Raw genomic sequence first — 25392 nt, 5'->3', positions numbered from 1 at the left:
GAGTGTGTGAATGACTGGGTGAGTGTGTGAGTGACTGGGTGAGTGTGTGAAACTGTCCACAGGTGTGAGTGTGTGAGTGACTGGGTGAGTGTGTGAGTGACAGGGTGAGTGTGTGAAACTGTCCACAGGTGTGTGTGTGTGTGAGTGACTGGGTGAGTGTGTGAAACTGTCCACAGGTGTGAGTGTGTGAGTGGCTGGGTGAGTGTGTGAGTGACAGGGTGAGTGTGTGAAACTAGCCACAGGTGTGAGTGTGTGGGTGAGTGTGTGACTGGGTGAGAGTGTGATGCTCTGTCCAGCGTGTGTTCTTTCTTTGCGCCCAATGACTTGAGGTAGACTTAACGTGACCCTGATCAGGATGAAGCAGTTACAGAGAATGAATGAATGAATGAATGAATGAATGAATGAATGGTTGATTAATAACAGTCAATAGCAGTTGTATCATTTTATACATCGCAATATTTAGATAAAAATAAGATGTATTATCCTAATTAATTTTGCCTTTCCCAAAGCTGTGGTGATGTGTTGTGTACAGTGGAAGGTCACCTGTGTGTGTGTGTGTGTGTGTGTGTGTGTGTGTGTGTGTGTGTGTGTGTGTGTGTGTGTGTGTGTGGCGTGCTTCTTGTCAATTACAGCAAATCAACTGTGACTGCGCAGGGTAAAAATACTCTAAGACTCAAAGCTCCAAACCTGATCAGGACTTTAAAGCCCAGGCAAAACAGGTCACGCTCAGTTACTGACCCAGGGTCAGATTCTCTGCTCCATATCCTCATCATGCAGATATTAACACAGTCAGACACAATCATTACAGTATTAAGCTGTCAAAGAATATATTATTTCCTGTAGATAATGATAGACCTTGACAGATTATGGAGCTCCACAGAGATCATTTTACACTGTGGACGCTGAGGACATTTCCCCATCAGTTGCTGAAATGGCTGATCATGTCTCCACTAACTATTTTAAAGATTCCTCTGTGAATAATTCCTACAACAGCTTGTAAATGTGTGTGTGGTCAGTCCACGCCTCTGATATTGGTGCAACTGACCAGGTCTATCCTCCAGGTGAGTGCTGGCCGTGCAGCTGCTCTGTGCTGTGCGTAGGAAGAGAAATAGATCATTGTTTTTCTGTTTCCTCTGGGCGTTTCAGACCATTTCTGTTTCATTTCTTCAACAATAACTCTAGCAATAATCAGCTGTAGTCCATAAACCCAAGCTGGAAGAACGCTGCCCCTAGTGGCAGAATCAGAAAATGTTTGTGCTGATGTTATTCTACGTATGTCCAAATTTTCCTGAAACCAAACTAAATGACTTTAGTCAAAATACACACCCCATTTCCAAAACTGTTGGGATGCTGTGCAAAATTAAATAAAAAAACAAAATCCAATATAAATCTTTTAAATTTAATTTAACAAAATAAATAAATTAAAGTTGACAGCTCTGAATAATAGCACAAAGACAACATTTTACATTTTGAAACTGAGAAAGCTTGTTGTTGTTTTTTTAAAAATAGCTGGCCATTTGACGCCTACAACACATTAGGGCAAGTTCTTCATTGTTTTTCATTCCACCTTCTTCAATCAACTATCTGTAAGTGTTTGGGAACTGAGGAGACCAGTCGCTGTAGTTCTGAAAGTGAACTGTTTTTTATTCTTGCTTGTTATAGTATTTTTAGCTGCTCTTCGTTTTAGTGTTTCTCATTTCATACCAGTTGTATGAGCACCAGGTGTTTTCAGTGTGTGACCCCAGTAAACAAGGAACGTCCCTGGACGTTCAAAATAGGTCTAAAAGTAGTCTGTCCGTCAAGGACATATTTTAAACGTCAATGGATGTCCAAAATCCATCTTAATAAGTTAGTTAAGTGGTGACCAATCGATAACGTCAGTGGACGTCCAAAATGCGTTTTATACAAGTAATTTATTTCGGGACCAATTAATAACGTCAATGGACGTCCAAAATACGTTTAATAGTCGTCTTTTCAATGTCTGTGTTTGGACGTCTTTTCAACTTTCATTTTCAACCTTAAGAGAACGTTGATTAGACGGCAGTCATTACGTTATTTCAATGTTGAATTAACTGCTAAATGTTTACTGGGACAGGTCTGGACCAGCTTAGCTCCTGGACTCTTTTACTAAGGAGCCATGCTGTTGTAATCCATGCAGAATGTGGACTGGCTTTTTCTTACTGAAATAAGCAAGACCTTGTCAGAAAAAGAAAAACAGTCTGATGTCTGTTGCTTGAAAACCTGTATATATCCTTCAGCATTAACGGTGCCATCACATGTGTGTGAGTCACCCGTGCCAATGCACATCCATACCATCATGGATTCTGGCTTTTGACCTGTGTACTTAGAACAAGCCACATGGTCCCCCTCCTCTTTAGCCCAGAGGACACAGCATCCATTATTTTCAGGAAGAATTTCAAATGTTGATTGGTCAAATGAAGGGGCCTTTAATGAGCCTGTGCCGTAGCGTTCCTTAATCTTTTTTGCATGTTTTATCTTCACTTTCACAGAGTGGTGGTCCCCCTGCCGACTGTTATTTCTGAAAGACTCAGATTCTCTGAGATGCTCTTTTTAAACACAATCATGTCGCTCACCTGTTGCCAATTAACATAATTATTTTTTCTAGCATTAAACAGATTACAGTCTATTGTTCCCTGTCTCAGTCTATTGTTCGCTGCTCTCCCGCTAAAGTCTGTGTGTGACTCAACGCAGAGCAGTGCGTGCAACCACCCCCCCTTTTGTTGTTACTCTGTCACGTTGGGAATCGGTATAGATATCGGCAGTGGCGGATGCTGGTCTTTCAAGGAGGGGAAGCTCAATTTCGGCCTACATCATAAAATGTGTCGGTTTATTTATAAGTAAATTCTATCCTCCGTTCCTTTTTAAGAAAATGATCTGTGACCCTGTCGTACCAACAAGGCGTCTTTTCCAGGGACTTGACTAGTGTCCTCTCAATGGCCAGCAGAGCTAGGCTTAAACGGCCTTGGCCCATGTGAAGTGTGTCCGCCTGTGCTCCCACGGATCTTTACACCAAAGTATCGCTGATTCACTCATTTCGCTGTCAATCAAAAAGGGATTCAGCCTCAGACAGATCATCCAATCATCATGCAGAAGCTGAGCGTCCGGGCCAGCCGAGGCCAGCCCACTGCCCCATAGACCCCCAGAGACGCTGAGCGTCCGATGGGCGGGACAAAGCCCAGCATTTATCCAATGACTCGTCTCGTTTCGCTGCACTTCGCTGCTTCGCTATTGAACTCTGTGGACGCTCAGTGTCCTCACTGTTTAAAGCACCGTGAAGCTGCGGGAATGATTGAGAGGAAAGCCGTGTCTTTACCAGTGATAAGAAGCTGATTCTGAACAAAAGTTGAGTGCGTTGTAGTGCATATTTATTCAATGACATGTACACAACAGTATATATTTGATCACTTATTTTTTGGCATTTTAGGGGAAGCTGAGCTTCCCTTGCAGTCTTAGAGCAATCACCTCTGGATATCAGCGATACTGGCCCTGTATTTATTTAGTATCAGATCGATACCAAAATTCCCAGTATCGCCCGCCTCTAAAAGACATTAACATTTTCTATTTTAAAGATTTGAAATGTTGTCTTTGCACTATTTACCATTAATTTAATGCTTAAATAATACGCAATGGGAATAACCGAATTTGTGGTAGATACTCAGATTTGAGCACAACCAACTTAATAATGATTTACTTAAAGAAGAAGAAGAAGAAGAAACACCTTCATTGATACCACTGGGGAAATTGCTTCTCTGCATTTGATGCATCCGTGTCAGTGAACACACAAACACACACTAGGGGCAGTGAACACACACACACACCACCGGAGCAGGGGGCTGTGACCCCCTCGGCGCCCAGGGAGCAGTTTGGGGGTTAGGGGCCTTGCTCGAGGGCACTTCAGCCGTGAATGGATGTTCCTAGGAACTCGCTCCTCTAACCTCAAGGCCACGGCTGCCCCTCATTAATAATGTTTAGGAATGACTTAATGATATGGGCAAAACTTAATAAAACAAGAAGGACTTAGTAATGAGCGTGAATAATCTGATAATGCATGGGAACAACTTAATAATGACTGTGAATAACTTAATAACCCATGGGAATGAATAAATAATGTGTGTGAATGATTGTCTCATGCGTGAGAGTGAGATGTTTAATGCTCTGGGTTTGATTATTAAATCGTGCCCAGGCCTTAAATACCTACAGTTCCCAGTCATTACTAAGTCGTTCCCGTAATTGTGTCATTTGCACACTTTATAATGAGTGGATGTCAGCAGCAGAGATCCGTGAGGTGGATGAGGTATTTGTGGGCGGAGCCTGGATAAACCCTAGCTCAGCGTTTTGAGGCCTAATGCTAATTCACTGGTTACGCAGGGGCTCTGGAGTCTGTGCTGGTTCGAAGCAAGCTGCGCTAACTCCACTTTGGCTCACAGAGCTGCTTTAGCTGAATCTCGCCACTTCAGCTCCAGCCTGCTGTTCACTTGATTAGCATTAGCACAGAACGGGGGAGTTTATGAGCACGGCTGGGCCTGCAAGAGCGTGGGAGTGAGAGAAAGAGAGGGAGAGAAAGAGAGAGAGAGAGAGAGAGAGAGAGAGAGAGAGAGAGAGAGAGAAGAGAGAGAGAGAGAGAGAGAGAGAGAGAAAGAGAGGGAGAGAGAGAGAGAGAGAGAGAAAGAGAGGGAGAGAGAGAGGGAGAGAGAGAGAGAGAGAGAGAGAGAGAGAGAGAGAGAGAGAGAGAGAGAAAGTGCAGAGGAGGTTGTGAAGCACGACAGGTGTCTCCTTAGGGCGGGAGAGTTTTTGTTAAGCGCACTGGTAAACACATGAGCACCAGAAATTAGCCTGTTTGGCTATGAATGTCCAAAGACTAAGCCTAATGAAAGGCGGCAAAGTGTGTGTGTGTGTGTTTGTGTGTGTGTGTGTGTGTGTGTGTGTTGATTTTGATGATTCTGTTTCCTTAATTATTTATAGCTTCATTTATTACCATTTTTCACAGTTTTATTAGATGATAATAATGCTAACGCTAAGGATGCATTGTTTGTGTTGCCAAAATGTTTTATTTTTCATTCATTCATTCATTCGTTCGTTCGTTCATTCATTCATTCATTCATTCATTCATTCATTCGTTCGTCCATTCATTCATTCATTCATTCATTCGTCTTCTGTAAGCGCTTCACCCCAGTCGGAGTTGCGGTGGGTCCAGAGCCTACCTGGAAACACCGGGTGCAAAGCACCAAGCCACAAACTCACACTCACCCAGTCACTCAAACAATCACCCAGTCACTCACCCTGGAGTAAAGAGCTCCAAACGGAAAGGAGGAATACGCATCAGTGCAGAGGTTTGTGTTCATCACCGTAGATGAGGACATGTCTGTGGTTTATGTGCAGGCTCTGGGCAGAGATTCCTGTATTTTTCAGACCTGTGTTCGGCCTGTGGTGAGGACCGCAGCCAGCGAGGGTTTCCTGGGGTCTGGGGTTCATCAGAAAGCCCTTGGATCCGAAGTTGGCTCAGGCTCTTCCCAGACCCCGCTGACTCACGCAGCCCTTACAGCACAAACCAGAGGCTGTCACTGAAAATGTGGACGTATTCAATTAGTGGCACATCGGCGAAGGACGGTGCAGACTTCACAGTCAGGTCTCTGTCGGAAACCAAGCTAAGGGACATTCTTAAATTTAATTCTTAAAACAATAAAGAAAGAAATAAAGTATATTTGTTACATTACATTTATTAAAGAAAAATATGTGTTACTCATTTTTATCATCTCGATCAGACACCCACACAGACACAGGGAAAACAGAGCACACTCCTCACAGACAGTGACCCAAAGAGAGGATCCCACCCAGGACCCCGAGCCCCTGCAGCACCACCATGCTGCCCCTGGAGAGATATTATGGAATATATAATAAAATATGTTTACTTTTAAATTATTTACTATTTATTTACTAATTATTATTTCAAATTATTAAACTAGTCGGCAACCGAAAAGAACAGAAAGATTCAGTCATTTATTCACTATTCTGTAAGTAGCCAACAGTTAGTGTTGAAATGAAAGACCTGGAGTAAGTTAAATATGGATTCAGGATTCAGAACGGTCCAGGGCCTGAAATAATAAGCAGATTATTTCAAATGTTATTCATAATTTTGATGTTTTAAACCTTTGAAGTTCAGTAAAGAAAACTGTATCTTCACTGAAGCTCCATCAACTTCAGAAAGATCAAACAGCGCCCTCTAGTCAAAGCTTACCACGTGGTGTTTGATAAAGAGAGCTAACAGCACCCTCTAGTGTCACATGTGAGAAGTGCAAAGAATCACTGCTGGCAGCAACGTCATGAAGATTAACTGTGAATTTGGTATTTAATATTTAATTATCAAATAAAATACAGTAAAATATGAAAATACATTGCATTTTAGGGCTTTCATATTTAAAAAGGTGCTGTTTAATGAATTATATTTAGGTCTTGAAGTGGAGTGTAGACACACACACACCTGTGGACAGTTCACACACTCACCCAGTCACTCAGACACACACACACACACACACACACACACACACACACACACACCTGTGGACAGTTTCACACACTCACCCAGTCACTCACACACTCACCCAGTCACTCATACACACACAACTGTGGACAGTTTCACACACTCACCCAGTCACTCACTCACACACACACAAACACACACACACAACTGTGGGCAGTTTCACACACTCACCCAGTCACTCACTCACACACACACACACACACACTCACCCAGTCACTCACTCACACACACACACACACACACACACACACACACACACACACACCTGTGGACAGTTTCACAAGCTGTTTTGCTTCAGGATCTCAGGGTAAAAAAAGAGAGGTGATTAGAGGAGTATATCACTGTAAAGAAAGTTTAAACACATTACTCCACTGCTGTTTTAAGATGGAAATGTTCAGTTTGTACCACGACCCTGAACTGGACAACGGTTACACATCAATGAATGAGTGTTCAATACGTTTATTGGTGAATGAATAGTTGTACTGGTGTGTGTGTGTGTGTGTGTGTGTGTGTCTGAGTGGGTGCAACTGAACACTGGTAGCAGCTGGAGCACCTTAAAGAAGCTGAATACACTGATCTCGAATAAGTCTCTGGATACTTCTGTACAGTAACTATAAACTGATTTATAGAGCGACTGACAGACAGTGAACGACCTGGTCTTTCATCCCACGAAAGGCTCTGGAGGCTGGACAGCAGGCCTTTGTGTGAACGGGTCACTACTCAGGCCAAACTGTAGCACCCGCAGGAAGGAAAACTCACTCTGGCGCCACCAGCGGGAAGCCTGATGTAATAAAATGGCAATTCCAGAAGTTCAGGGAGCTGCCAAAGGAAACTTCAGCTTGTTGAAAGAACTGTTTTCCCTTCCTCTCACAAGCCCCAGCTCTGAGAGGATGATTATCACATCGTATACAATCAAACTCTTTTGTTTTTTTAATAGAAATGAAATGGAAGGCCCTGGGTATTCGTCATGTTTGTAAAAGTCCACCCTGAGATCAGAAGAGCTCTTTCCATCCTGGACTGCTTGTTTACACCGGACATCACTGCTTATATCCAACACTAGCAAAATAACTCTGGTCCTGGTCTTGTCCAGTCGCCACGTGCCACCAGATGCCATGTTTGGCCCCCTTTTTGCTCTCCTAGTGATTGACACGGCCAGCACAGCCATGTTCGTGCCAGAAATGGGCCACACCTGCTTTGTGAGATGTGGTCAAATGGGCATGTTTAATACGTGGGCCAATATGGGTTCCCCAGCAGTGCCACATCTTTGCCAGAAGGAGCTCACTTTAGCATGCTAGCTAGGCTCAGACTTGAAGGAGCAGTCTGTTTAGTTCTAATGAATAAATAAACTGGAAAGAGGTTCTGAGGTGGATACAATCAAAAAGGGAATATGAATACATGCAAGGAATGAATCATTTAAATAAAGGTTGCATCAAAAATAGTAGTGCACCTTTAAGATCTTGTATATATAAATACCATGCGCATGTTCATGTATTGGGCGGCACGGTGGAGCAGCAGGTAGTGATGCAGTCACACAGCTCCATGGACCTGGAGGTTGTGGGTTCGATTCCCGCTCCGGGTGACTGTCTGTGAGGAGTGTGGTGTGTTCTCCCTGTGTCTGCGTGGGTTTCCTCCGGGTGACTGTCTGTGAGGAGTGTGGTGTGTTCTCCCTGTGTCTGCGTGGGTTTCCTCCGGGTGACTGTCTGTGAGGAGTGTGGTGTGTTCTCCCTGAGAGAACAGACAGTGAGTGTAAAAACCATAAAATGGTCTTAATGTTGTGGCTGGACTGTATAATTATAATTTTATTTAATTGTAATTTTACATATAATCCTTATGATTTATTATTTATATTATAAATATCATCTGTTTATAATATTTTTTATAATAATATTTTTTTGGCGTAGGAATTTATAAAATTTATAAAATATATAAGGAGTAGCGCATTAAGGAGAATAAACGCATGTGAGAAAGATTTTAGAGCGTTAACCAATCACTGTACAGTGCGATCTTACGGACAGACGATGCGACCAATAGGAAGCAGGCAAGGGCGGGGCTAACGCGTGGAGTTTTGGGGTGGAATAACATTGCCGTCTCCACTCCACTCTCAGCGGGGTTCATAAATAAAGCAGAGGGAAGAACTACGGCGTTTTCTCCGCTTCTGAGCACTATTTACAGCGGAGTGACAGGATAAGAGTATTGTCTGGATCCACTGGGTTGTAGTCCAAGCCGGAGTTATTCTCTTCCCGTCCCTCCGCGGTCCGGACTCTAACGGGGGAACTGTTACCGAACTCGGGGTCAGAACGCTCTGATTAACGGACCCTAACCGTGAATCTCTGCGGGGTTTTCTGTGAGGACTGGACGGAGGGAACGCAGGAGCGGGTCCCTACGCGGATAGAGGGGGCTGTGGGCCGGGCTGGACGAGCTGAGAGACACCGCCACTGCTCCGCTAGCCTTAGCTTTAGCCTGAGGGGCGAGAACGGCAGAACGTCGTTCCATGCGCTTTATTTCCTAGTTTTAAACAGTGTTACCGTTGGAAAAACGGAGGAAGATAGTCTGCAGACTCTTTAGCTTCAGTGTTACGGGTAGTGCGACTTGTTATTTCAAAACTAAAGAGAACTCATGTTAAGTTTAAAGTCGTACGGGTTGAAAAGACCGTTAGAGGAGCGTTAAGGTAAAACCAGACTTTCCTCCCGCTGTCCTCAAATCACAGCTCTGTCAACATTAACCTCACTGTTTCAGCTTTACACTTTAAATGCCTTAGTTTTTAAATACGTACTAATGTTTTTTTAAAATATAAAACCGGACAGAGAAGAGCACTCGCTTTTGTTATTGTTTTGTTGAAACTGTATCAGCTGATTTTTATTTTATTTTATTTTATTTTATTTTAAATAATGTGACCCTAAAGAGTGTGAAACAAAAATGATACGAAAACAGACACTAACTTCTGACAAGACGTGGAAAACAAGCTGCACTATGTAGTTTCAACCTCATTGAACTCCCTCACTCACTCACTCACTCACTCATGTTTAGCAACTTCCACAAGGGTGTACCATTCAGACCGTGGACTGTGTGTCTCCTGAGAGCACAGAGGACAACGTCAGCGTTATAGTTTAGTTAGTGACTTTATTTTTTTATATAGTTCCGTTAAGATAAATTGACGGCTGGAGATTACATTATATTTTAAAATTGTAAATAATTATGCAAATTTTCTTTCATAAATTGAGGAGGAAACTCAAGCCTGTGAAAGTGTTCATGGAACTTGATTTGCCAAAGTCGTGCTTGTTTGCTTAAGTGCTGCTCATTAAAATTTATAAAATGGTGGAAGGCCGGTGCTGCATGCAGAGGGAGGGAGTTTACCGATGGTTCTCCGGCCTGAATTCTGCTCAGCGGGCTGAGTTCCTGTGCGGCCTTCTCGATCTGTGCCTTCCGGTCGAGCTACGGTTCCTCGGCTCGTGTTTGGAGGATCTGGCACGCAAGGACTACCACTCCCTCCGGGACGCTGAGATAAAAGCCAACAACCCGGCAGACTTGGCCCAGTTCGCCAACATCACGGACGAGGTGGTGCGGAGCAAGTTGCTTGTGTCTTTGGCTCTGTTGAGTTCGGACAACCGAGCGGCGGCGGCGGTTCTGTTCCGCACGCTCACTCACATCGACGCCGTCATCCACAACTACGGGCTGCGGCTGAACGACGGTCGCACCGGGGAACAGTTCCTGCTCCTCTTCACCATGGCCTCCAACCACCCTGCCTTCAGCTTCCATCAAAAGCAGGTTCTCCGCCAGCAGCTCGCCCAGATCCAGGAGATCCTGCAAGCGAACGGAAACGATCCTGCATATGGTGGAACGGTCAGTGGGTCATCAGCACCAGCAGCGACAATCTCGACTTACCTGAGTGCGCATGGGCACCTGTCGTACCGAGGAGGACCATGTCCCTGCTGCGCAAAGGTAGGACGAGAAGAAATAAACATTGCAAATATGTTCCTAGATGTTAAGGTATGTCTGCGGAGTCCCAGATGAGTCTCTGCCCAATGCTAAGTAGTAGAGAGGTATAAATCTTTTAAATATTCTCTGTAGTGATGGGAGTGCCCTCAGATTCATTTGGATGAATTGGACAATTTGTACTTTCACATTTAAAGGAACACTTTGTAAAGTTTTTACCTTAAAATGACAGCTTCGGAATCACAGCGCTGGACCCGTGTTTATGTGAGAGTGCAGAGATGAGGTTAAACGCTGCAAAACAGACATCAGCGAGTGCGGAGAAATAAGAGCACTGAGTGAGAACGGAGAAGAAAGAGAACTAAGTGAAAACGGCTAAAACAAACAGAGCTTCCGCTCCTCACTGCTGTGTGCTCGGGGTCGGGGTGAACAGCGAGCGGCTGTTCTGAGCAGGGTTTTGGAGTTTTGACCAAAGCAGCTTGCAGGTGTTTAATTCAGACCCCATAACTGTGAATTTGTCCACTTTAAGAATGTAGTAACACTTCTCCTTTTAACTACAGGGGGTCCTCGACTTACGACGTTGATCCGTTCCTACGTCGCGTCGTAAACCGATTTTCGGTGTAAGTCGGAACATACGTACACACTGTACGTGAATAACATACTGTAAGCACTTATCCCATCCTAACACCTATCCTCCTCGGTCCCGAGCCACGTAACCATGTATTCTTCCGCCGCGCCGTGCACACCACACACAAAGTTCACGTTACAACGTTTACGACGCAAAACCACTCAAGTCTAAACAAGGCTTTATACGGTAAATGGGAGATGTGTCGTAATCACAAAACATCGTAACTCAGGACAGACGTAACCCGAGGACCTCCTGTGTTTATTTTGTTTTTTAAAAAACTTAACTTAAAATGTGTAAAACTTAACTTGTTCTTGATCTCTTTATTAATTAGGAAGACATAACTAATTAATTAACAGTTATACCTTTACATTTTGTATTTATTGCTTAACATCTGGTAGCTAAGATTGAGAAAATCAAGAGGTAGATTAAGGGCTGCTATTATTGATGGTTTAGTAATAGCTGAACCTGTTTTCTTTTAAGGAAGTATTGGATATGACCAAGATTTAACCAAGATTTGACGACTCTGGACAACCCAGACCTTTAGAGGATGGGTGGCTAATGTTCTGAAATATCAACCGTTTTTTGTTTATTTTTGAATTTGAAAATATTGTTGTATAATTCAATCCGAGTTATTAAAAGGGTTCTCTGTGTCTTTGGATATGAATTGAGAGCTGGACGATACGGGCAAAATTTATATCATGATATATTTTTTAAAATTTCAATACGATAAAATTCTCATACGATATGAACAATATAACATCCTCAGACAGCAATGCCCTGTAATGAATGTCAGTCAGTGTCAGATGCTGTAAGTAATGTGTATTGAAATATTGAAAATGTGTTGAAAAATCATCAAATTGAAAGCCTTTTATATTACGATATATTTCTGATTGTGATACGGATTATAAGTACATCCCTAGTGGGTAGATGATGCCTCACGGTTAGAGAGATGTGGTCTAGGGACCAGAAGGTTGCTGGTTCGATTCCCTTGACTTGCAGCGGCAGTGAAGAAACAGCACTGTCTCCTCCCTCAACATCCACCCTAATCGCTAACTGCTCATGGGAAGCGCTGGGGTGGCTTTCTGCCGCTCTGGATGTGTGTGTGTGTGTCTGTGTGTGTGTGTGCGTGCACTGCCATGGATGGGTTAAATACGGATGCACAGTTTTGTTAAACATTCTGCAAAGCCAATAGAAAAAAAGAAAGCATGTTTAAAATAATGTAGTAATTTACCGAGCACTTTTATCTGACTGTGAATATGCAGCTTATTTACAGCATTGACATCTGTAAACATTCCTATGAACACACTGATGATGAAAGGTTTTGCATCTGAATAAGGCACTCGCCTTATTTGACCTCAGCCGTGTCCCAGCCTAACCGCGCGCTGTTTGGGTTGTAGTTCTGGGGTATAATTCAGCTCAGCTGTTGTACCGAGTCCAGAGTCATTCTGCTTCCAGCTCGCTCTCATTTGTGTGAGACGTGTAGGCTATAGAGTCTAGAGGGAGGAATGTGTGCGCCATGGTCATCATGGCTTTTGTCTCGCAGAGAGCTTACAGCGCTAACTCCACGCACAAAGACCTTGTGGTGACTTAAAGACTGCTGTTCCTCTTTGCTATTACACAACAGCCAGAAGGTTCACTAACCACTTCCTTCAGAATGTAAACACTGCCCCTAAATAATGAGCAGTACTGGAGATTAGTTATCCTCAGCGTTCCTGGACTGTCAGATAAAGTGGTGAATATTTTATGGCTCAGTTAGGAATACTAACATTATTAAAGGAGCAGTAAAGAGTGTTTTTAACGCCTTAAGATTCCAGCTTGTGGTGCTCCACAAAGCTGTAATTGGGAAAATAGAGCTGCTCTTCCAGGCACAGCCCTGTAGAAACAGCTGTCTGTGAGAAGTGTGGTGTGTTCTCCCTGTGTCTGTGTGGGTTTCCTCGGGGTGACTGTCTGTGAGGAGTGTGGTGTGTTCTCCCTGTGTCTGCGTAGGTTTCCTCGGGGTGACTGTCTGTGAGGAGTGTGGTGTGTTCTCCCTGTGTCTGCGTAGGTTTCCTCCGGGTGACTGTCTGTGAGGAGTGTGGTGTGTTCTCCCTGTGTCTGCGTAGGTTTCCTCCGGGTGACTGTTTGTGAGGAGTGTGGTGTGTTCTCTCTGTGTCTGCGTGGGTTTCCTCCGGGTGACTGTCTGTGAGGAGTGTGGTGTGTTCTCTCTGTGTCTGTGTGGGTTTCCTCGGGGTGACTGTCTGTGAGGAGTGTGGTGTGTTCTCCCTGTGTCTGCGTAGGTTTCCTCCGGGTGACTGTCTGTGAGGAGTGTGGTGTGTTCTCTCTGTGTCTGCGTGGGTTTCCTCCGGGTGACTGTCTGTGAGGAGTGTGGTGTGCTCTCTCTGTGTCTGCATGGGTTTCCTCCGGGTGACTGTCTGTGAGGAGTGTGGTGTGCTCTCTCTGTGTCTGCATGGGTTTCCTCCGGGTTCTCCGGTTACCTCCCACAGTCCAAAAACACATGTTGGTAGGTTGATTGGAGACTCAAAAAGTGAATGTGTGATTGTGTGTGTTGCCCTGTGAAGGACTGGCGCCCCCTCCAGGGTGTATTCCAGGTAGGCTCTGGACCCAGTTTGATTTAGTGATTTTCTCAGCGTCCCTCAGAAGTGTTTACACATGTGAAGTTATTGACCGTATTAATATATATATATTTTATGGTAAGCTGGTGTGTATAAAGCAGAAAATGTTGTGTTCACATCTGCAGTGAGCTCGTGGAGTTTGGGCCGGACTTGAATGACCAAGAACGATCTGCGCTCACGTTGACTGAGGGCCCCGTCTGCCAATCAGAGCGAACGAAAGGCAGGGTCATGCAGATCTCTGTGGTAACCCAAAACCAAAGTTTCACCAGATCATCTGCAGGGAGACGCACTGGCACTCGCTGGTTCAGGGCTTGTGTGCGCGAGGGAGGAAAGTACCGACTGCAGGCGGAAAAAAGGCGGCTGTATTTAGTGTTTTGTTGGTTTTGGCTCGAGTGGAGTTCGGCTCAGCACATTGCTCTCTGCTGAAGTCAACCCTCCACATGATACTCTCCACTGATTCACGAGAAAAGTCAGACAGCCTCCTGTTCAAGAGCGCTCCCTCCTAAACTAAACATCAACAGATACACGCTCGCTCACAAACAGGAAAACTGTCACAGAATTCCCAGCATCCTTTGTTTGTATTGCCATGGATAAGTTAGCAGTTATGAGGGGGATTTTTTTGGTCTCCATGGCACGTCTAAAAACAGCTGTTTCTGGTTAACTCTTCCTCCAGACCTAGGACACTGAGAGAGTGAATCACAGTGAACACAGTCACAGAAATGTAATGCTCACTCTTAAAACTGAAGCTGCCAAACAAGGTTTTTACAAACAACACCATAGAAGAACCACACACATGTATTTCCTGTTCAGTGAAAGCTTCTTTAGGAAACCAGAGGTGATACTTCTGTGCCTTTGGTCCAAAGAAGAGTGTGACTTTAGTCATTTATTCCTTCAGACCCACAGTCAGGAACTGCTGAAGCTTCACTGCCGCCGAGCTCCTATAACCGTGTGTTTTAAATGGCCCATGTCATGGAAACAAAATGTCTTTCTTCTGAGGAAAAGTGGTTGACGCTGTATGTAACTGGAAGACAGCACAGTTCACACAGTCTCCAGCCTTTAGCCCAGCTCTTTCATATTCAGGTTATAAGGAGGGGTTACACTTGGTTGTTTTTTAAATGAGCTCAATAAGGGGCCAATTAGAACAGTGCTTATTAACATGTGTCGGTCGCATTAAATTACACTGATCACAACAGCCTGGCTGTGACCAAAATGTTCTTCCTGTGTCTGGGTGAGTGTGTGAGTGACTGGGTGAGTGTGTGAGTGACTGGGTGAGTGTGTAAACTAGTCCTCAGGTATGAGTGTGTGATTGACAGGGTGAGTGTGTGAGTGACAGGGTGAGTGTGTGAACTAGTCCTCAGGTATGAGTGTGTGATTGACTGGGTGAGTGTGTGAGTGACAGGGTGAGTGTGTGAACTAGTCCTCAGGTGTGAGTGTGTGAGTGACTGGGTGAGTGTGTAAACTAGTCCTCAGGTATGAGTGTGTGATTGACAGGGTGAGTGTGTGAACTAGTCCTCAGGTGTGAGTGTGTGAGTGACAGGGTGAGTGTGTGAACTAGTCCTCAGGTATGAGTGTGTGAGTAACAGGGTGAGTGTGTGAACTAGTCCTCAGGTGTGAGTGTGTGATTGACTGGGTGAGTGTGTAAACTAGTCCTCAGGTATGAGTGTGTGATTGACAGGGTGAGTGTGTGAACTAGTCCTCAGGTATGAGTGTGTGATTGACAGGGTGAGTGTGTGAACTAGTCCTCAGGTGTGAGTGTGTGAGTGACTGGGTGAGTGTGTGAACTAGTCCTCAGGTATGAGTGTGTGAGTGACTGGGTGAGTGTGTAAACTAGTCCTCAGGTATGAGTGTGTGATTGACTGGGTGAGTGTGTAAACTAGTCCTCAGGTATGAGTGTGTGATTGACAGGGTGAGTGTGTGAACTAGTCCTCAGGTGTGAGTGTGTGAGTGACAGGATGAGTGTGTGAACTAGTCCTCAGGTATGAGTGTGTGAGTAACAGGGTGAGTGTGTGAACTAGTCCTCAGGTATGAGTGTGTGATTGACAGGGTGAGTGTGTGAACTAGTCCTCAGGTATGAGTGTGTGAGTAACAGGGTGAGTGTGTGAACTAGTCCTCAGGTGTGAGTGTGTGAACTAGTCCTCAGGTATGAGTGTGTGAGTGACAGGGTGAGTGTGTGAACTAGTCCTCAGGTGTGAGTGACAGGGTGAGTGTGTGAACTAGTCCTCAGGTGTGAGTGTGTGAGTGACTGGGTGAGTGTGTGAACTAATCCTCAGGTATGAGTGTGTGAGTAACAGAGTGAGTGTGTGAACTAGTCCTCAGGTGTGAGTGTGTGAGTGACTGGGTGAGTGTGTGAACTAATCCTCAGGTATGAGTGTGTGAGTGACAGGGTGAGTGTGTGAACTAGTTCTCAGATGTGTGTGTGTGTGAGTGACAGGGTGAGTGTGTGAACTTGTCCTCAGGTGTGAGTGTGTGAGTGACAGGGTGAGTATGTGAACTAGTTCTCAGGTGTGAGTGACAGGGTGAGGGTGTGAACTAGTCCTCAGAGGTGGGTGAGTGTGTGAACTAGTCCTCAGGTGTGAGTGACTGGGTGAGTGTGTGAAATAGTTCTCAGATGTGAGTGTGTGAGTGACTGGGTGAGTATGTTAACTAGTTCTCAGGTGTGAGTTTGTGAGTGACAGGGTGAGTGTGTGAACTAGTCCTCAGATATGAGTGTGTGAACTATTCCTTAGGTATGAGTGACTGGGTGAGTGTGTGAACTAGTGTTCAGGTGTGTGTGTGTGAGTGACTGAGTGAGTGTGTGAATTAGTCCTCAAGTGTGAGTGTGTGAGTGACCAGGTGAGTGTGTGAACTAGTCCTTAGGTGTGAGTGTGTGAACTAGTCATCAGGTGTGTGTGTGTGTGTGAGTGAGTGACTGGGTGAGTGTGTGAACTAGTCCTCAGAGGTGGGTGAGTGTGTGAACTAGTCCTCAGGTGTGAGTGAAAAGGTGAGTGTGTGAACTAGTCCTCAGGTGTGAGTGAAAAGGCGAGTGTGTGAACTAGTCCTTAGGTGTGAGTGTGTGAACTAGTCATCAGGTGTGTGTGTGTGTGAGTGAGTGACTGGGTGAGGGTGTGAACTAGTCCTCAGAGGTGGGTGAGTGTGTGAACTAGTCCTCAGGTGTGAGTGAAAAGGTGAGTGTGTGAACTAGTCCTCAGGTGTGTGTGACAGGGTGAGTGTGTGAACTAGTCCTCAGGTGTGTGTGACAGGGTGAGTGTGTGAACTAGTCCTCAGGTGTGAGTGTCTTGTGCTCTGTACAGTGTGGGTTTCTGCGTTACTCTCAGTAACTCTGGGTAGGCTCCTGTTGGTGCAGAGGGTGAATGAATGAATTAATAAATGATTCTTATGTGGATTAAATCAACCTACTGCCAAATAGTCAGCAAGAAAATATAAAATACACAATTCATGTGGGGTCCTATATGTGCATTAGTCATTGTTGGCATTAACCTTTAAATATCTGTGACTGAGTACTGAACACTTTTGTGTGTGTGTGTGTGTGTGTGTGTGTGTGTGTGTGTGTGTGTGTGTGCGTGTGCACTGAAGGTAAATATACAGAAGAACAGAGCAGGTTTCGTAGCTGCAGTTTGGCATTTTGGCGGCCCAGTGTGCGGATGTGGCAGCAGCGGCTCATAGGAACAGTCCTAATTGGTTTCAGTTGAGGTTCTGGAGCTGCTGTGCTGCGCATATCTGCTCTCATAGCTCACAGCAGTGAGGACCAGAGCCAAACACTGATCTGGTCTCAGTTTTATAGCCTTTACGTGCAGTGAATACAGTTTTATGGGCCGAGCAGGAGCAAGCCTTAGATCAGCGCTTAACTGTGGGATGCAGAACGTGGACGTGGACCTGAACTCACAGACGAAAGAGGAGGAGAACTGAGGAGAATCAGCCAATCAGAAACAAGAAAGCTTGTTTATTCAAATGAGCTGACTCTCCCCACAGACCAGGCACAGATTTTATAGTGAGTCAAACTCATGCTCGTAATTAGAGTAAGCTGTAAGTTGTGTCATGAACTTCCTAAAAACACAGCACTTTGGAAAAACGTGACATAAAGGCACATCTGGGTACGTCTCAGCGGCTGCATGACTGACCACGTCCGGGGAAGCGGAGGACGAGGAGACGGTCAGTGACTCAGTATCTTATGTAACTTGCACAACTTACAGCCCTGTGAAGGACTGGCGCCCCCTCCAGGGTGTGTTCCCGCCTTGCGCTCAGTGATTCCGGGTAGACTCCGGACCCACCGCGACCCTGAACTGGATAAGGGTTACAGACAATGAATTGCTGCAGTTCTAGATAAACTGGAGTCCTTGAGGGAGCCTGTGTTCTTTGTCTCCATTGTGAAAAACCCTGACCACATTGAGGCTTGATGATATTCAGGTGTGATATTTGCAGAGCTCCAACAAAATTATGTTGTGTGCGCAGTGCAGCAGGACTGCATTAGGAGACGAATATCAGAGGAATCAAAGCCACAAGGACGTTTACTGTTGTCCAGCTGAACATATTTAATATCACGTTATAAGGCTATGGTTCTCAAAGCAGGGGGAGGTGTCAAGGCAAATGGACGAGGCATGTTTGGGCACTGCTATCACTATGTTATGAATGGGGGTGGGGTGTTGAACATATTCTTATTCTTATCTGCAAAAGTGGGCATGCAGAGAAAGTTTAGGAGCCAATGTTATAATTATTTTTAATGCGTATAGGGGGCGGCACGGTGGAGCAGCAGGTAGTGATGCAGTCACACAGCTCCAGGGACCTGGAGGTTGTGGGTTCGAGTCCCGCTCCGGGTGACTGTCTGTGAGGAGTGTGGTGTGTTCTCCCTGTGTCTGCGTAGGTTTCCTCCGGGTGACTGTCTGTGAGGAGTGTGGTGTGTTCTCTCTGTGTCTGCGTAGGTTTCCTCCGGGTGACTGTCTGTGAGGAGTGTGGTGTGTTCTCTCTGTGTCTGCGTGGGTTTCCTCCGGGTGACTGTCTGTGAGGAGTGTGGTGTGTTCTCCCTGTGTCTGTGTGGGTTTCCTCCGGGTGACTGTCTGTGAGGAGTGTGGTGTGTTCTCTCTGTGTCTGCGTGGGTTTCCTCCGGGTGACTGTCTGTGAGGAGTGTGGTGTGTTCTCTCTGTGTCTGTGTGGGTTTCCTCCGGGTGACTGTCTGTGAGGAGTGTGGTGTGTTCTCCCTGTGTCTGTGTGGGTTTCCTCCGGGTGACTGTCTGTGAGGAGTGTGGTGTGTTCTCTCTGTGTCTGTGTGGGTTTCCTCCGGGTGACTGTCTGTGAGGAGTGTGGTGTGTTCTCCCTGTGTCTGTGTGGGTTTCCTCCGGGTGACTGTCTGTGAGGAGTGTGGTGTGTTCTCTCTGTGTCTGTGTGGGTTTCCTCCGGGTGACTTGTCTGTAACTGTCTGTAACTCCTGTGAAGGACAGAGGTCCTTGATGAATGAATGAATGAATGTATGTAAATTGCCAAACAGGTCAAAGGTCCTGAAGTTGTGGGGTCAATCTCTGCCTTCGGTTAATGTCTGTGAGGGTTTTGGTGCGTCCAGTGATTCCAGTGACCCACCGTGACCCTGAAACAGGAGGAAACAGTTACAGAAGATAAAAGATTGAATGAATGGATGATAATCCACCTCTAATTTTCTTCCAGACGTGAAATGAGATGAAAGAGATTAAATGTATTATACTACACTGTAGCCAAGTATATTTTACGGAATACATGTTCTGCACAACAAGCGAATGAGAGCGAGAACAGACGCTGCCATTAAATAAAGACTAGTGCTGTGATTGGCTGAGGCCCTCGGTGACCGTGCCCTCGTCTCCCTGCAGTGTCCAGCGTGTTTGATTAGAACAGAATGATCACTTTAACCTTAATTGTGTTTGACCTTTGCTCTCTTTTCTAGCCCCTGCAGCGAGAGCTGACGACAGCCCCCGTGGACGAGGGTTTGGGGTCAGAGGTTGTGCCACAGGGTTGCCAGGACCTACCAATTAAAATGCATGCTGGGAAACCTGGAAAAGGTGAGTGTCAAAATGTCACACCAGCTCACCGCTGCAGTCCACAGAACCACTGGCCTGGTCAGGGTCCAGAGTTCAGCCAAACAGCCCAGAGACACGAGGACACGGGTCAGCGGGACCCATTCAGTAGAGGGCCGTGCTCCAGCAGAAGCTGAAACATGAAACCACATGTGAGGGAGCTTCAGGAATCAGCTGTGAACGTAATACGAGGCAGAGTCAAAGCTAATGTAACTGTATTTCATTGCTGTTCAAAACAAACATCTATCTCTGACGTAGTAACTTTACAGAAGCAGGAAAAACCTTCTTAATTTTCAATGGAAGTTAATGTATAAAGATTTTATTGGAGCATTTCTGTTGGTTCATTCATATGAATGTCCAGTGTGTGTGGTTGTGTGGTTGTGTGTGTGTGTGTGTGTGGTGTGTAATATATTTTAGGTGGAAAATAGTTGGTCCCCACAGTATAATTCATTAAGTTTAGAATTAAAGTTACAGTAAGTGTGTAGGGGTCAGTTGGATCAGACACAGCAGTGCTGCTGGAGTTTTTAAACCCCTCAGTGTCTGCACGGAGAACAGTCCATCGACCAAAAACATCCAGCCGACAGCGTCCTGTGTCACTGATGAAGGACTGGAGTGGGCTCAGTGGGTGGACACCGTTTCTTTTTTTAAACCTCCAGTAGCACTGCTGTGTCTGATCCACGCAGAGACAAGACAACACACACTGACACGTTACCACCACCTCAGTGTCACTGCAGCGCTGAGAGTGATCCACAGATCAATGTGTGTGTGTGTACATTAAGATTACTGAAGTGGCCAGAAGCTGTCTTCACTTAGTCATACTCACATTCGCCTCAAAACACAGATGAGGTCATTCACTCAGATGAGGTCATGTCCTGAGCCATCGTTTAAAAGTAACTTCGGTGTAGTTCCTACATTCGTTCCTTTTCTAAAGTTCTTTAAGATCACAGTTAGAACAGAGTAGTTCTTCGGTTGGAAAAGTACTCTGAAGGAAATGAAAAGGAAACACTAACCTTAGTCTGAGAATCACTCAGGAAGTGGAGATGCTGCCTCGCTTTTCTCAGAATGACTGCAGGGTTCAGACCTGACTCCTGCTCCGTCAGCGCTGGATCTGTTTGTTGTGTTAGTGACATGGGGCTGTGAGGAGTTTGTGAGGGAGTCGTAGTAACGTAGAGAGTGATATACCATGCTTTAACGATGATATTAATATTGTTTCACATTTGAAAATGCTGCTGGAGATTAATTTGACCTAATTTAGCTTTTAGCTGATGTCAGTAACATGCCGCTGACTGTTGACCCCGACCCAATCGCACAGCAATGAGGAGCAGAAGCTGTTTCTTTTTAGCCATTTTTGCTCTGTTCTCTTTCTCCTCCGTTTTTAACTCAGTGGTCCAGCGCTGTGATTGGACAGATTCAGATGAGAGGGCGGGGCCATTCTAAAGTAAAATCAGGCTTGTGTTATCACAAAACTGACTGGGTGATCTTGTTTCACAGTGTGTGGGTTGGTGGACTCCAGATCCCCACAGTACTGTGCACATGCACTGAATGTGTTTTTATTTTTCTTTTTTCACATGTCCCTTTTCGGTCATTTAAATTGCGTCATGATAATACAGAAAATGATGGTGAGTCATTGATGTTACGAGAAGAAACTACTGTCCGTTGCTGTCCTTAATATAAAGGATAGGTGACAAACTGCAGTGATCTACACTGGAATTGCTCAGGACTGAATCATTTCCCGGTCCGGACACGCCTGATTCTGCTCGTGAAGGGTTTATAATAATGGTCTAACGTGCTGAATCTTGTGTGGAGCAGAGAGAATGCCTAGCTGTGCATTACTGTGGCATTGCAGGACTGGAGATACTCTTCTGCTGGGAGATCTGCGCCTGTGTGTTGGTCCTATAAAACAGTCTGGGGGTTTGTGATGGGTTTGGACAGGAAGTGACAGGTCTGGCAGTGTGGATGATGTCTTTTCTCCCTGTCGTAAGTCGATCTGTACAGAGCCGCATTACCTCATAACCACAGACATGCCTCCCGTCAGTGCAAAACCTCTCTACACAATGCCTTGTCACTCTGTCAACAGGCTGTACACCAGCACACACACAGAGACATGTCCATGCTCTCAGACAAACGCTGACACTATGCTCTGGCACGATGTTGGCATCTTTATCCAGAAACATGCAGAAGTGAGTGAGTGGAGGTCTTTATGAATATAATCATGGAGCGTAGAGATGAAACAAACAGCTGATGATGGAGGATGGCCATAGGACAATATTTAGTTGCTGTCTGTATACATTAATTTCAAATTGGAAATTGGAAAGGGACTCATTGCTGAAATACAGTAAACATTTTATAAGATTTGTAGTGTGTTTGCTCACCATGCGCTGTTCTCTGGTCTGTTGTTACGCTGGAAAAAGCTCAGGTGTTCGTACACAGCAGTGGCTCTGTAAAAGGGAACTACACTAAGCAAAACTAAACTAAATGGTCTCTGGAGGTGAGCAGACTGTAGAGACTCTGAAAAACATAAACGGTTGCTCTATTCCTGCTCCATAAGTGGGTAAAGTTGACTTTTTTTTGCTGGTTCATATGTATTAAGTATCTTAAAGGCTAAGCACCACTTAATGGACCTCCATGAATATTCCACATTATTGTAGTTACTGACAGATATAAGTATGAATTAAAATGAAAATAGCAGCTTAATTTGCTTTAAAACTGACAATTTTATTAAATTGACGGAAAAACCCGAGCTCTCTACGGAAATTCTCGAACGCGACCGTGACGTCACTGGTGGACGACAGCCGAACAATGCCGCGGTAAAACACCGTTATGACTGACTGTTATGACAGTATCTAGCTAAATAACCAACATTATTCATGACAATAGCCTAGCAATAAGCTAAACTCAAATGTAGAGGTACCGTTATTCTTGTAAATGTGATCGAAGTCGAACTCGAATTCATTCGACACTATAAACCTCCGTAATGCAGCTACGTAGCCGAGTATAATCTGAGCCACCGAGTTTAGCGAGTCAAGCTAACGTTAACTAACACCAACTAAAACAGGCGAAGTGAGTGTCCTTACCCTGTTTACCTCCATGTTACAGAGGCTCTTCAACACCTTTCGTTGGTGTCCTTACATGCCCATATTGTTGGAAAAGCGCCAGTGAAATGAGCTACAGATAACGGAGTGAGCGGATGGTCCTTTCCAAAGTGCCCGTTTAAAGTGGACAAATTTAGTCCATTTTCTGGATATTTTGGGATCTTTGGGCCATTTGTTCACAGATGTCCCACTGTACATTGAATGATTGCAGCCAAAAACAACACACCTTTTCCTCATTTTGCATTAAATTAAGTGCAGCTTCTAGAGTTGTTGTCCACCATCTACGTCACAGGCAAGACGCCTATTAGAGTTTCCCAACAACGCAGGGGGGGGAACCAACGGTCTTTTAAACCTTATTCCTTCAATTAGTGAGAAATAACATGTTTTCTGACTCTCAATAAACACAAGTTAGGAACTCAAACTCCACTGTGTTTATTTGTTTGACACTTTCATAGAGCTGCTGCTTAGCCTTGAATGTGGAACTGACTGTGATGGCTAACGTTCCATGAAAGTAAACGCAGAACGAAAGTGCTACAAAACTGAATAATTTCACAAATTAGTTTCGGTGGTAATTCAAAAAGTAAATAAAAACATACAGACAAGTTAAACTTCAACCACCACCAATCTACCGTCGGTTTCTTACTCAAACACACCGTTCCACCTTAAAAAGATGCCGAGCCTCTGAATGAACACAAACTGGCGGGAGAGTTTGTTTTATTGTGAGAACAGCAGATATCCAGGGTCATATATGTTGCCTTAAAGCAAGGGGACCTTGGCTGCAGAACCTGAAACAGCCATACAATCGCCAGAGGTTGGATGTGGACTGAGACTTTCTGGCATCGTGGCCTGAGACTTGGTTCATATTCCACATCTGGAGAGTTTTGGGTTGTCTCTTGTGGGTCCCACAGGGTGCAAGACATTGCCTCGTTAAAGGGGATGTCTACGATTGTGGGGAAACACTGTTCTCTGTGGTTTGTTTATGTTCAGAAGCTCTGTGTGTTGAAGGGGCCAAAGTGATGTTGGTTGTAGGTGTCTGTGTTTGAATTACCACAGAAGCTCATTTGTAACGTGAGAAAGCCTAGCATACTGGACCGAGACACTTAGTTTTTTTACCCATTTACTAACACTGGGGCTTCATAAAGATATTACACTGGTTTCAAGCACAAACTGTAGATCAGCAAATAGTGAAGAACATTTTATAAGAAGTGTGCATGTCGCCTTTAAGGGCAAGGCTGCTCTGTTCCTCCCAGTTGGAGTTTCCCGTCACTGGGGGGTCTGGAGTTTCCATGTGTCGGAGCTCCTCAGAGTCCGGGGGTGAGGAACTGTGATTGCACAAGCAGATCAGGGGCTCTCACTGTGATATCATCATCTCTCCTGGTCCTGACGGGCCACTGCCTTGCAGAGCTCCCAACAAACATGATGCAAACATTGAGGTAATTACCAACCACTTCCAAAGTTGAGCTTGGTGGGGGTGAGTGAGGGGGAAACTACGACGTGCAGAGAGTACTTTCTCACCAGGAAAGGGCCTGAGAGTCACTGGGCTGAGGTGATGGACGTGTGGCTAACATTTGGTTAGAGGAAGCTGGACTTCCTGGTGAACCACCTCCATCTTCTTAAGGCTTGGACAGTCCATTCTCTGAGTATTTTATTTCGTTTGCTGAAGGTCATAGCGCTGAAACTGTCCCACTCCGTTATGCTGTTTTTATTTATTTATTGTTTGCCAGAGGGTCGTTATCCAGACCTCCTTAGGGTCTATAATCAGGAGCTGGACACACTGTCTTGAAATTAACCTCACAATAAAGAAAGAAAGAAAAGGGGTGTGTTTAGCATAAGCCCCGCCCTCTCCAGGCCTGTCTTAATTTGAATACGTTGCATCCTGGTTTCCATTGACTGTGAAGCCCTTGAACAACAGAAACCCTAGAAATCTTTCCAAATCCAGGACGACATCTTTCCCCTCTCGAATACCTCAGTCTCTCCGAGGAGGCTTTGTGGATATCTGGGGGAAGCGAAGGGATCCTCATGGGCTTCTTCAGAAGGTTCACATTAGGCTTCGATAACTGAGCTCTTTGAAGTGCTTTGTATCAAATCCAGACAGACGGTTATGCTATGCACATCAAGCCCGTGTTTAAACTTGGATAATGTGTATGTGTGTGTGTGTGTGTATGTGTGTGTGTCATTAAGTTGTGGTTGATGTAGCTGTTGTAGAAGTAATGTGTCCCTATTTAAAACTCCTTTAGTCATTGTTCTCGATAATGCAGATTATATCTAATATTGTAGCTCTTGCCTTTTTAGCTGCAGTTTGGATGCGTGTGCTTAGACACTATCTTCATCAACAGACAAAACTGAATGATTTTGAAATGCCTGATATATAATGGCAGAACGGTGGCGCAGCAGGTAGGAGTCGCAGTCACACAGCTCCAGGGGACTGCTCAATTCCCGCTCCGGGTGACTGTCTGTGAGGAGTGTGGTGTGTTCTCCTCGTGTCTGCGTGGGTTTCCTCCGGGTGACTGTCTGTGAGGAGTGTGGTGTGTTCTCC

General features: G+C 45.1%; 1 protein-coding gene across 1 annotated transcript in view; it reads left to right on the top strand.

Annotated features, from left to right (window-relative positions):
• Window positions 1-8643: 8643 nt before the first annotated feature.
• Window positions 8644-25392, top strand: part of zcchc14 (zinc finger, CCHC domain containing 14) — a 41204-nt gene continuing 24455 nt past the window's right edge. Inside the window, exons 1-2 of the mRNA XM_066648543.1 lie at window positions 8644-10498; window positions 19635-19749. Coding sequence (XP_066504640.1) covers window positions 9872-10498; window positions 19635-19749 — 742 coding nt within the window. The 5' untranslated portion in view covers window positions 8644-9871. The remainder of the gene's footprint in view (window positions 10499-19634; window positions 19750-25392) is intronic.

Source organism: Hoplias malabaricus, chromosome 17, assembly GCF_029633855.1.
Source record: "Hoplias malabaricus isolate fHopMal1 chromosome 17, fHopMal1.hap1, whole genome shotgun sequence".
NCBI lineage: Eukaryota > Metazoa > Chordata > Actinopteri > Characiformes > Erythrinidae > Hoplias > Hoplias malabaricus.
Note: the sequence above shows the minus strand (reverse complement) of the source record. Positions and strands in the feature narration are given on the sequence as shown.